General features: G+C 43.4%; 1 protein-coding gene across 1 annotated transcript in view; it reads right to left on the bottom strand.

Annotated features, from left to right (window-relative positions):
• The window catches only part of TNNT3 (troponin T3, fast skeletal type), a 32,624-nt gene extending 20,487 nt beyond the window's left edge, over positions 1-12,137 (bottom strand). Inside the window, exons 1-10 of the mRNA XM_032444869.2 lie at positions 12,072-12,137; positions 7,739-7,773; positions 6,638-6,651; positions 5,869-5,886; positions 4,448-4,465; positions 3,606-3,623; positions 2,549-2,563; positions 1,739-1,753; positions 912-926; positions 28-42 (exon numbers count right to left, since the gene is read on the bottom strand). Coding sequence (XP_032300760.1) covers positions 28-42; positions 912-926; positions 1,739-1,753; positions 2,549-2,563; positions 3,606-3,623; positions 4,448-4,465; positions 5,869-5,886; positions 6,638-6,651; positions 7,739-7,758 — 148 coding nt within the window. The 5' untranslated portion in view covers positions 7,759-7,773; positions 12,072-12,137. The remainder of the gene's footprint in view (positions 1-27; positions 43-911; positions 927-1,738; positions 1,754-2,548; positions 2,564-3,605; positions 3,624-4,447; positions 4,466-5,868; positions 5,887-6,637; positions 6,652-7,738; positions 7,774-12,071) is intronic.
• Positions 12,138-12,698: the final 561 nt, after the last annotated feature.

The following is a 12,698-nucleotide window of genomic DNA, read 5'->3' on the forward strand; positions in this document are numbered from 1 at the left end:
CAGGAATTTGGGAATCATCTCACATACCTTCCTCATGATGAGCTTTAGTGAGTGGAAGAGTCACAGAGCAGGATGCAAAGAAAGATGAGAGAGTTAGGAACTGCAAAACAACCTTGCACTCATACAAAACAGAGGGGAGGGGATGTTAGAGAGTATTGTGGGGAAATAAAATAGCATGGATATAGAAATCACTACTGAAATTGTGGGCACAGGCAATCTGGGACATTATGAGCATAAACCTGATTTAAGTTGCTGTATATGACATCATTTATCTTAAACACACATTACTGCATTTCAGGATAAAGCATACAGTCTCACACTACCATAACTTGCCCTGGTTTACAGTGGAATTACAACCTGAAGCCATCAGCTTTTTGGTGGCATGAAGCTGCACTGATTACCAGGAGATCATGGCCTAGAAACTCTATTGCATCAACATGATGAAAGCTATCTTTAATCATTTGCAAAGCTAAATAATTTAAAAATACTGGCCAGTTGCTTTATTACACATCAGGCTTTAAAACTACAAAACGGGCATGAAGAAAGGCTGCTGTAGAAAAACCAGCTGTGGGCACACCAGCACACTGGCCCAATACAACAGGACATTCAAAGTGTTGTGCCTTCCAAAGAGACATACAGCCTCAGAACAGAGTGTTTCCAAGCTGTTCAAGGATTCTGTGTTTCCCTGCATCTTGACACTTCATTTTCAGGCAACAGTTACGGGAACATATCATCAGGACATCAAGTGTCAATACTGAACAAGAAGGAGTACAGAACCCAACACAGCTGGAGGTTTAATTCTACATTCCTGTGTCTATTTTCAGCTCCTGTTCCCCTTTAAAGTCTCATGTCCTCTCGGTCACATCTGAGTGTACCCTGAACAATGGGAATTTGGGAGTCATCTCACATACCTTCCTCATGATGAGCTTTAGTGAGTGGAAGAGTCACAGAGCAGGATGCAAAGAAAGACAAGAGCGTTAGGAACTGCAAGACAATCTTGCATCCATACAAAACAGAGGGAAAGGGATGTCTGAGGCAGTATTGCGGGGAAATGAAACAACAAGGATATAAAAATTGCTAACGAAATTGAGGGTATAGGGAACCTGAGAAATTATGAACACAAACCAGAATTAAGTAGCTATATAAAATGTCATTTGTCTTAAATGAACATTAATGCATTACTGAATAAAGCATATACTTGAAACCAGCATGCAGTGGACAAGAAAGTCCTTTACATCAACATGAAAAAAGCCATCTTTAAACATTTGCAAAGCTAAACAATATAGAAATCATTGCCAGATGCTTTATAACACAACATGTATCAAAGTTTTTTATAAAAAAAATGGGCATGAGAAAAGGCTGCCATAGGAAAACCAGCCACAGGCACTTCAGTAGGTTGGCCAGCACTTGGACCAACACAGGTGGAGGTGAAAAATCTTGCACCTCCCGAAGAGACGCACGCAGTCTCAGAGTTGAGGGTATCCAATCTGCCTGAGAGCTTTATGTTTCCCTGCACCTTAACACTTTGTTTTCAGGCAACAATCACTACACTGTATCTCTAGGATATCAAGGGTCAAGTCGAAACATGGAGGGAGAGCTGAAGCAAACACAGGTCTAAGTTTAAATCCACACTCCTCTGTCTATTTTCAGCTCCCATTTCCCCTTTAACGTCTCACACCATTTTGGCCACATCTGAGCTTACTCTGAACAACAGGAATTTGGGAATCATCTCACATACCTTCCTCATGATGAGCTTTAGTGAGTGGAAGAGTCACAGAGCAGGATGCAAAGAAAGATGAGAGAGTTAGGAACTGCAAAACAACCTTGCACTCATACAAAACAGAGGGGAGGGGATGTTAGAGAGTATTGTGGGGAAATAAAATAGCACGGATACAGAAATCACTGCTGAAATTGTGGGCACAGGAAGCCTGAGATACTATGAACATAAAACTGATTTAAGTTGCTGTATACAATATCATTTATCTTAAATGCACATTACTGCATTTTGGGATAAAGCATGCACTTTATACCAAGAGAGGGTTGACAAGTAAGTCCTTTATATCAGCATGTTAAAAGCCATCTTTAATTATTTACAAAGCTAAGCAATAGAGAAATAGAGGCCAGTTGCTTCATTACACAACAGGCTTTAAAGCTAGAAATGGGCATGAAGAAAGGCTGCCATAGGAACACCAGCTGTGGGCACATCCACAGGTTGGCCAGCATTTGGCCCAATATAGATGGATGTGAAAAACTTGCACCTCCCAAAGAGACTCACCAGCCTCAGAGCAGAGGGTATCCAAGCTGTCTGAGTTTTGTTTCCCAGCACCGTAACACTTTGTTTTCAGGCAACAATTACTACACTGTATCATATCAGTAAGACATTAAGGGTCATGTCAAAACATGGAGGGAGTGCAGAACCCAACACAGCTCTAAGTTTAAATCTGCGCTCCTGTCTATTTTCAGCTCCTGTTTCCTTTTAACATCTCGGGTCCTCGGCCACCTCTGAACTTACTCTGTACAACAGGAATTTGGGAATCATCTCACATACCTTCCTCGTGATGAGCTTTAGTGAGTGGAAGAGTCACAGAGCAGGATGCAAAGAGAGATGAGAGAATTAGGATTCACAAAACAACCTTGCACTCATACAAAACAGAGGGGAGGGGGTAAAGAATAAGCTTGATTTAAGTGGCCACATTAGATGTCATTTGTTTTAAATGCATATTACCTTCCCAAAGAGCTTCTTTAAGTGGGAAGTACCGTAGGACAGAACTCAAAGAAGCATTGGGTGATCAGTTAGACTAAAGGGTATGTGATGATCTGCTCCTCTTATAAACAGGTTTACAGGTTTTTCATATGTGCCTGTAGCACAAAGCTTTGCAAATGCAAAGGGAACCAACCCACCCTTTGGCTCCTCATACTCAGAGCACCAAACCCCAGACAAATCAACTACAAAGGGTGGGTTTCTGTTCCAGCCCCTTTCCTAGTCCTGCAGACACCACAAACCCTGCAGAGAGCCAGACAAGTTATTTGCCACTATCCTCACAAATGTAACTAATAACACCATAGAATGCAGGCATTATTATTTATATTATATATAATACTATATATTATAGTCTATAACTTATAATATATATGACATACTATATATAATATTACATATTATAGAATATGTACTGTGTAACACATGGCTACACACATACCTCACCACAGATGGATTTTGGCTTTAAAATCCATCTAATCACTTTCTGCCAAGCTATGCAGGAGAAACCAGTTGATATGGGATGTAGACCTTCAGAGCTAGAACTCAGCTGCTCTTTGGCTGGTATTATCAACAACCAGGGCTAAAAACCAGCCTCAGAGCCATATATCCCACACTATTCCCTCCCCAAAACCAGTGGAGGTGTTGATGGATACAGAGTGGTGGGACCCCAAAATTTCCTCAGACACCCTCCTAAACCATTTGATCCTCATGTAGGAATGCAGAGGCTCAGGGAAGTAAGTGTTTTCAGGTGAGGTATCCCTTGTTCCAGCATCCTTCTCTCGCCTCTTGTTTTCTTCTACCCTGAGCCTTGCAAAGAGCAGAGCCGAGATGTCCTTCCACATACCTTCCTCTTGGACCTCTTCTGTGGGTGGTAAGATCATGCAGCAAAGAGAATGAAGAAGAAGATTAAAACAGAAATATCTGATTTAAACATCCTTCAGGTTTTCCAAGCAGACAGGGTAAAAATACACAATGATGAAATTACAGAATGAGAGAGAAATAAAAAATAAGACCTTTATGGGCATGTTATGGGGTTCTAAATGTTACTGAAATATGGGAATATAACCACAAAAAAAAAACCTCATTACAAAGTCACCCACTGATTTATCTTTATTAGAGCTGGTTGAAGTTTCCTAAGGCTCAGTTTTGATGAAATTTTAACCACAAATAAAATTTCTCCATTATTATTTTTTTTTAAACCCATGTTTCTTGAACAGTTACAAATTTAGATTTAACACTGCTCAAATTTTGAACCATTAAATAAATTCATCTCTGAATTTCAAGAAATGGATGTTAATGTCACAGAGTTCTCCACCACCTTTTTTTTATTTTTAACCTAAGATTTTGGAGAGAGGATTTAACACCTCTGGAACAAGAAAGTTACACTGCAGTAAAAAAGATAGACTGAACCAAATGAAGATCTGTTTCCATATACGTATATAACTACACACTTGTATATGTGTGTGCATATTTATGTATATATGCACATCATATATGTGCATCCACATAGAAAAGACCCAGTTTCCTACCAGCTCAATAAGTGACATCAATAGCTGTCATTGCATTGATGTCTGTGGCTCAGGACCACATCCTGGCCACCAAGCAAGAACTGTTTGCTCTGCATTTCTTTGTATACATTCTTTCTCTGTACCAAGAGAGAAAGAAAGCAGAAGCCATGTCACATACCTGTTTCATGAGCTTCAGCTGGCAAGCGTCACAGAACAAGAAGCCACAGCAAACAGGAAAATGGAAACAGAAAACTGTTAGAAACTGGTATTCCAGTCAGGCAAGGCCTGGAGAATATGTGGTTAGAAAGTGATGGGAAAAAGTTATATGGGTTGCTTTGGAAGATAACACAAAAGTCAAGCAAAACTGTGGAACAATGCAAAGATACACATCAGAGGAGGTGGTCATGCAGATAAAGAAAGGTAGGATGATAGTCAGCTGCCTTTTAATTTCAGTTATTACAATATTGAAACTCAAAAGGAGACAGTAAGGGATAGAAGGAGAGAGGGAAGAAATTCTTTTAGGAAGGCTTGTCTGTAGGAATGACACCCTTGCTCACTCTTTGGGCATTTGACAAGATGCAAAGAAAGATGGAGTATGAGCAGCACTGACACCTCCTCAGCTCTACCCCTCTCTGGGCAGCAGCCACTGGAGACACCTCTACAATGCATTTGGCACCCACACGTGCTGCTCTTGGGCCCTTGATCTCCTTATCTCCCTGGTAGGTAAGCTGAGGGAAACACAGGGAAACACAGGGAAACATGCCTTAGAGCTGTAACTATTCTGAGCAAGCTCCTGTCTTTTCCTATCACTGCTGATGGGAATTACTTAAAGGCAGCAACCTAAGAGGAACTAGCTGCTGGACATTTCTGCAGATGACAGAGTCTCAGAGGTGGGCAATATGGGAAATTCCACCTCCCAGAAAAGTCTTTCACATGACCTTTTAGAAAACATCTTGGACATTGAAGTGAGCTCTTAGAAAGAAAACTCCTATGGATGTGTTTTGCCCTCATTTCATTTCCAGATACCATGGGAAAATGAAGGATGACAACTGACAGCTACACTTGCCTGAACATGTCAGAAGCGCCCAGCAAAACCAGTGATACACCTCCAGAATCTTCCCCTCCCTGCTGGCTGCAGACTCTGATACAAGTCAGGTGAAAAATCTCAGGGGTGTGAAGGGCTTTTCATACTCCATCTTTCCAAAACTTCCTCTGTGTCTTTAGCAGCTTGTCAAAACTGCTTTTGCCAGCTAATGGTGCAACTGAAAGACAACTTCTTTGCCAGATTATTCCCTGCCTCACCTTTTCCAGACTTCCCAGTACCCTATGCCTGGCGCTCCAGAGGAGCCAGACAACCCAATCTCCTTTCCAATTTCAAGATTCAGCTTTATCACCATCTCCTGTGGCTCCTACAAATATCATGTTTAACCACAACATGTCTTCAGATCATGATCCCAGCTTGGCCATGTTTGACTGACAGATCAAGTGTTTCAGATCACCTTTAGTGGCAAGTGCCAAAGAGAGGTGTCAAATACAGACAAGAGAAAGGCAGAACCAAGAATCCAGGAAAGATCAGTTACATTCCAAGTGTTTTGTTACCTTCTTCTTCATATTCCTCTGCATTGAAATATAGGAGGTGGGGGAGAAAAAGCAGACAATCATCAGCTTTAGCACCCAACACACAGCCAGCAACAGATGACACACCAGTAGGATGTCACCCACAACAGAACCCTTTAAATTTCACATGGATATGGGCAAGATGCCCTCAGAGGGGTCACTTTCAAAACAGAAAGAAAAACAGCAAGCAAGATGCCTTTGAGAAAAGGGAGCTATACAATGGGAGGAGGGCAATATTGTATTTAATTTTTTCTTGGGTAATGGAAGCTCAGGTGCACAAGCATGTTGGGGGAATGAGGTGGCAGGGAGGTCCGATGAGCATACAAAAAAAAACCCCAAAAAAACAAAAAAAAAAACACAAAAAAACCTCCAAGAAAATACAAAGAAAAACCTATTTGTTGCTATGTTGCTTGCATACATTGTGTTTCTAACTTTAAAGCAGAAATTATGTATACAAAACCATCAAAATAAATTGCCAGCAGATGGCAGTGTCCCTACAAAAAAGAGCAGCATCCCCACACAGTCAGGACGTCAGTTTGGGGCAGAAATCCCAAGGTTTGCCAGCAGCACAGACAGGCAAACACTGACTAGCAAAAAAGACTATTACAACAACACATATTTAGACATCAGGTAAAGTTAACTGCAATGGTACATTGCAGTAAGAGACCAGTGATAGGCAGAAAGGAGAAGGTAGACACAGTCAGTGAATGCTACAGACTTGCACAGAAGAAATCAGAGATTTTGGACTCACCCTCTCCGTGCTCCCTGTGAGAAAGAAAGAAGAAAAAAATTGTTATTGAAAGTACATTTTTCTTCCACTCCATAATCTTGCCAGGTTATGCTGAAGAAACCCAATGCACTTCTGTTTAAAGTCTATGCTGTTTCTTCTTTCCTCCATTCTCCCTTTGCTTTCAAAAGAGACATTTCATTTTAAGACAATTAAAAGTCAGTTTACTAATGTTCCTGATTCTGCTGGTGCATATGGAGACATGTCCCAGCATAATGTTACCATCATATGATACCCACAAGGAAACACTCTGCAGAGGCTGAAAAGGCTAATGGACTTCAGCCCTGGTAAACTGTGCATGATGGCCTTCAACTCTAGAGGTGCTACTAAAAATCTAGGATAAAGCAGATGCTGTTGATGTTTATTCCATGGCTGTTATCACTTCATTTCCATGTTCCTTTCCCATTCCCCACCTCTTGTCCCCAGACTTTCTTGCACTGCTGTCACCTTGCACAAAACCCCAAACCTTGAACCAGGCATGCCTGGTAGAGTCAGACAGGTCACAGCCAAAAGGAGTCTGAGCAAGGGATATGTTGGATAGATGTTGCCCTAAAAAGCATTCAATTCCATCTTTGGAAGTTTTGTTGTGTTAATTATTTAAGAGTTGGCTGGACATAATGGCCTTGTAGTAAGGGAAAAGAATAACTGACCTCAGCAGGTCTGGACTTAAAGCCTCCGATCCCATAATTGCCTCAAATGCCCCATCTCTACCTATTAACATAGAAATGGCAGCTGACCTCATTGAATTTGGACACTTTACTCGGAACTTGTTAAATCAGGGCAGAAAGCAGTGCCTCCACCAGTCCACATTTCATTCAGACTCCTTTATGAATAGCACCATGGCCACCAAGGATAAGTGGTGCTGGGTCAAGGTATCAGGAAGACTTTCCCTCCTGCATGAACTCCATCAGACCCTTTGTCACCTAGAGCCCCTTCCCTGCTGCTCAATGCCTTGAGGCTATGCATGGAGTGACAGCTGCCTCCCATCTCCATGGGAATGCCCTTGGGCACTCTGTGGACCCAAGCAGAACAGATGAGCATGCAGGCAGTTCGCTCTCTACTTACACTTCCTCGGTATCAGACATGTTGGCAGTGAGTTTCTAGATAAAAGGTGAAAAGAAGGAGAAGAAAAAAGTGTTATTAGTGAGAGAGCCTCCTAAATAATTCCAAAGCAGGAGCAGATGGGTTGACATTTGAAGATGAAAAAAGACAGGCATCTGCTTTCCCACACAGCAGCCAATCCCCCACCAACACTGCCATTTTCGGAGCGCTACAGACCCCTGCCAGCCAGGTCAGATGAGAAGGAGAAATGGAAAAGGGGAAAGATCAGCTGGCAAGACATGCCTATCAACTCAGCCACCCTGGGGGGGGAAATCTGGACCTGGCTTTGGGTTACAAAACCTCCAAGGCTCAGGGAGATGGGCACAGACCTTGTCCTCTCACACCTGTCTGACATTTCCATCACTTCAGCAAGATCAGAGAAATTTTGCCTTCTTTTATGCTACTGCAAGTGGAAAGATCCCAGCTTCAAAGCATTACTCAGAGCTAGAAAACATAATAGTAATTAAAAAAAACAGCCACTCCACAGATATATCCAGAGATAACTAATTGTCAGCACATTAAGTAACAGTGTCTGGCTTACATAGTTGATTAATACATGAACAATGGGCTACTGATTAATTTAGGATGAAAACTGACCAAATGCATGGCTACGCAACCTACCTCAGTCTATCCAGTTGTACTTATTACAACACATCTCACAGCATGTGGCAGAGACAAATCCATCCACAGCTCATAACACTCTTTTCTGGCTTGTGTTTGAGCACATTGCAGTACAACCCCCCCCCCTTCCAAAAGACTGCCCTGGAGTTGGGTGCAGGAGGTAGTCAGGGCCCCTCCAGACTTCCTCCAAATTGGCAGCAGGTCTTAAAATACAAAGCCAGGCCACTCTTGGCTGGGAAGCCCAAACCGTGACTTTCACAACTTCATTACTCAGCTGATATATGAGAGATGTCTTGAAGGAGCAGGTGGACTGATTTAGGTTCAAAAGGAACAACTGCAGCTCAGAAGCTTTCTATTTCAGAGGAAGGCAGTAATCCCAGAGGCTCCAACTCTGCCCTATAAGGGATCCTTTCCATTCCCCAGCAGTGACCCTGAACACCACTCTGTAGCACTACTCGTTGACACCAATAGGATTTTAAAACCTCATGTTCTGAACAGGCTGTATTTTCAACATCCCCATATACTTTTATTAATATTTATTTATTTCTAAGAACTCAATATTGCCCTGGAAGTCACGTCAGCAATGGCTGTGTTACGAATGGGGGGATGGCCTACTGCTAGAACACACAAGACCTGGGTTCAACAATCTTTTATCACAAGGCTGAATTTAGCTGGTATCTATGCTTGCCCCCTCACCCTGTATTGGAGCAACCTCAGCTCTGCAAAAGGCTTTTAGAATCACAGAATTGCTTAGGGTGGAAAGGACCCTAAAGATCATCGAGCTCCAGCTGCTTGCTTAGGTATAACACCTAACACCACCTCTTGCCTCTCTTTCTCTAGATCATCCAGTCTTCAGTATTAAGGCTTCCCCTCACCGTCTGCAGAGGGGCTAGCAGTACAATAGCTTTACGGTTTCACTTCAGCCTCCCAAAATTATTTGAGCTAATAGTAATAACACTTAACAGCACGTTACTGTCGTCAGTGGGTTGGTAGAGACTGTCCTGGCAAAGGCTTAAGGAGAGAACCTTTCAGATGACCAGCTGTTGGCATCTACCAAAGTATGTGATCTGTAGGACTCAAAGCAATGGCCAATCCTCCCCCCATGCATTCTGATTTAATTTGTAAAGACAGACTTCATTCTTCTCATGATAGAACAAAATTTAAAAAAAAAAAAAAAAAAAAAAGGAACTGAAGAGCTTTGGGTTAAACTTCCCATTTCACTGCATGGTACAAAGAGTGATACTGCTCTGTGCTGGAGAAGAAAATAGACTGAGAGCCCTCCCTATATGTGGATGCAGAGTGAAAATGTTTGGTGTGGGGTGGGCATGTAATGCAGGGCATACTGTTCTTTCCAAGGCAATTGAAGTCAACGGGAGACTTTGCAATCAGGCTTGCTATTAACTGTTATTGGAATGAGCTCATCCACTCTCCAATTTAGCTCTCAGGACTTCTTGCTGAGGGTTGTCACATTGGTACTCCCCTACGCTCTTCCATATTTGTTAATCCAAGTGCTGTGACAGCGAGTGGGACTTGGCATGGCATTTGCCCACATGCTAGGAAAGCCAAGCTAGAATACCAAGGTCTCTGACACTCAAATGCCCCAGTTCAGAGGGGCTTTCCAGGCTCTGAATAAAACAAATCAATAACAAGACAAGGACAAAACCACATAACAAGAAAAATATCCTGGGCAACTTGAGAGCCATGTGTGGCACAAGAAACAGTTCTCAATTCCTGCAGCATCCACATATCTAACTGTGTCATCGAAGCAGCAGATAAAACAGATCCCTATTTACCTTCAAACGGGACTGAAGAAAGCAATCTGCTATGAACAGTATATATACTTCTTTTTTTTTTTTCCACTGAAGGCAATGGAAAATCTCCAGCTGGCTCAGGATTGCCCTTCAGTGGAAATTACATTACACGCAGCAAACGCAGCCTGAGATTAAGGCTGTTAGCACCTTGAGGCAATAACTGGTTTTTGTTTGTACAGTGGCAGAAAAATGGGGTTTGGACTTGACTGATGTTTAAGGATGTAATAAAATCAATTAGTTAATAATGCCCACCATCTGGGAGGAAAGCAAAACACAGCTTTGCCAGCCCAAGCTTCCTGCCTCCTCTCACCCCTTCGGGTAAAAGCAAAAGCTTACCTTTTGCATTTCATTCAAGCTAAAAACCCTGAATCACTTCATTTCTAATTTGATTTGCTTACATTCTTCAAGCCCTAATGCTTGTTCCATTCACAAATGAAATTAAGCCACACATGCTCAGTTGCTTTTCCAATAAACACAGGGATGTGGCAGTATTATTCCTTGCCCTCCCAGCTGACAGAGGGAATGCCCTCTTCCTCCTCAACCCCAAATGGCCAGGGGCCATCTCAGCTCGTCCTCTTTGACCCCAAACACTTCTGTCCCTGGCCAAAGGAGCAGAACCATCATGTCCCAAGAAGCATCTTAGCAGCTGGGAATGTGCCTGCCTGTCTGCCAGCTGGGAGGAGGAATGGGCTCCCTTGCATCCCAAGCCCATCCTTGGAAAAAAAACACCAGCAGCCATACAAGGGAGGCAAGGTGGCAGGAGCTCTACAGAAGGGAGGGAGGAATAAACTGGCTGTAGATGGGTGATGGAACAGCAATCAGACAAGAAGCAGGGTTCAGTCCACCAAGCAGACGTGCTTTCCTGTCAGGGGCTGCTGCAAACTCAACACATCTATTAATATTATTCTTGTAATAATAGATTACCTACACAGGTATATATTTATATATAATAGTCCCATTCATCTGCCTCCTCCTTTTTTTCTTAACTGCGCAGTATTTTCCATCCATAAGTGCTTTTCTCACTGCTGGGATTGAGTAGTGGAGCTCAGTTGTCTCCCTGTCTTCCTCCAGCACAAAGCAAAAGACCAATTATTACACCAAAACACACATTTTAACCTTGTCCTTAGGTACTGTCTGCTTGTTGTCTGAAGGTGGCCAAAAACAACAAGGCTAAAACGGAGAGATCAGTTGCGCTCAACTGATGTCCCCTGCCCTTGACCCATCCAGTCCCCATGTGCCTGCCCTGGCCATCACCCACAGCCCCCTCAGCACACTGGGGATGCTCCATACCACCCACACCTGGGGTCAGGCCTCCAAGGCATTGGGCTTAGAAGCTGTACTTATGGCAAACATCCTATGGCCACGCTCAATTTACTCATCTACCTCCTGCAGAGAATGCTTCCCTGGTTTTCTTCTTTTTAATGCAAGCAGTGGAAGTTTTCAGTGGCTGCATTAGCGCTCTTCTGCCCTCCATCTCCCCTACCTTGGCCATCCCATTCTTCTAGAGACAAATCAGTATTTCTGTCTTGCTGTCCAGGAATTTTCCTGGACACTACATATACACATATACTTCCTTGACCCCAAACAATGCTGCTTCATTCCCAGCCTAGGATTTGGAGGTGTCTCTTCCCCTACTGCTCACCCTCGCACCCAGGTTCCTACAGGTGTCACCAATCTTATACGATACCTCATCAAAAGGAGTAAGGAAAAGTGCCTTTCCCTTAGTGGGGACACTCAGTCTATGCAGGATCCCAGACCTCACAAACCTCCAGCCCTTCCCTTGGGAACATCCCAAGGGAACATCCTTTGTTCATCCCCCATCCAGACCCCAGCCCCATTGCATTTCCCAATGGGGTCCCACTTACCTGGGGGTGTGGAGACAGGCACAGAACTCCCTGCAGAGGGGACGGGCTGAGATCTGCAGGCGTCCCGGGGCACTGCTGCTCTCAAGTTATAGTGACATTCGATCTTCTGCAGGAGCCGATTGGCCCCCAGCCCTCAGCGATGGGCAGGGAAGGGAGTGGGGCAAGGAGTGAGGGAAAGGGTGAAGCAAAAAAAAAAAAAGAAAAAGGTCATACCATGTATAGGAGCAGCTGGAGGGATTGTGCAGATGATGCTTAGATGGGAGGGACATGTTTGGAGAGAGAGAAAAAAAAAAGCAAGGTTTGTGTTTCTAAATTTACACTAGCACTAGGCAAGCAAAGTTTAAAGAGGGGTATCTGAGGCAAAGGCACCTCAGAAATGAAATGTAGGGCTGTTGGAACTCCATGGTGTGTGGTTGTTGCTTAAAACACAGTTGCAGCACACTGATTTCTGCAGGCTCAGTACACAGCAACTACCTCTGCACCTCCAGCCAGGCAGGGGATCTTTCTGTTGCCACTGAAGTGTGATTGACTTTATTTGGAGTCTACAGAGAGCTCAAGGACATCCAATGGTGACCAGAGGGTGTGTGAGAAGCCAGCAGCATATAACACGTCAGGCTGTGTGTTGAC

The sequence above is a fragment of the Coturnix japonica genome, chromosome 5 (genome assembly GCF_054131305.1).
Source record: "Coturnix japonica strain WE chromosome 5, WE-NBRP24, whole genome shotgun sequence".
Lineage (NCBI taxonomy): Eukaryota > Metazoa > Chordata > Aves > Galliformes > Phasianidae > Coturnix > Coturnix japonica.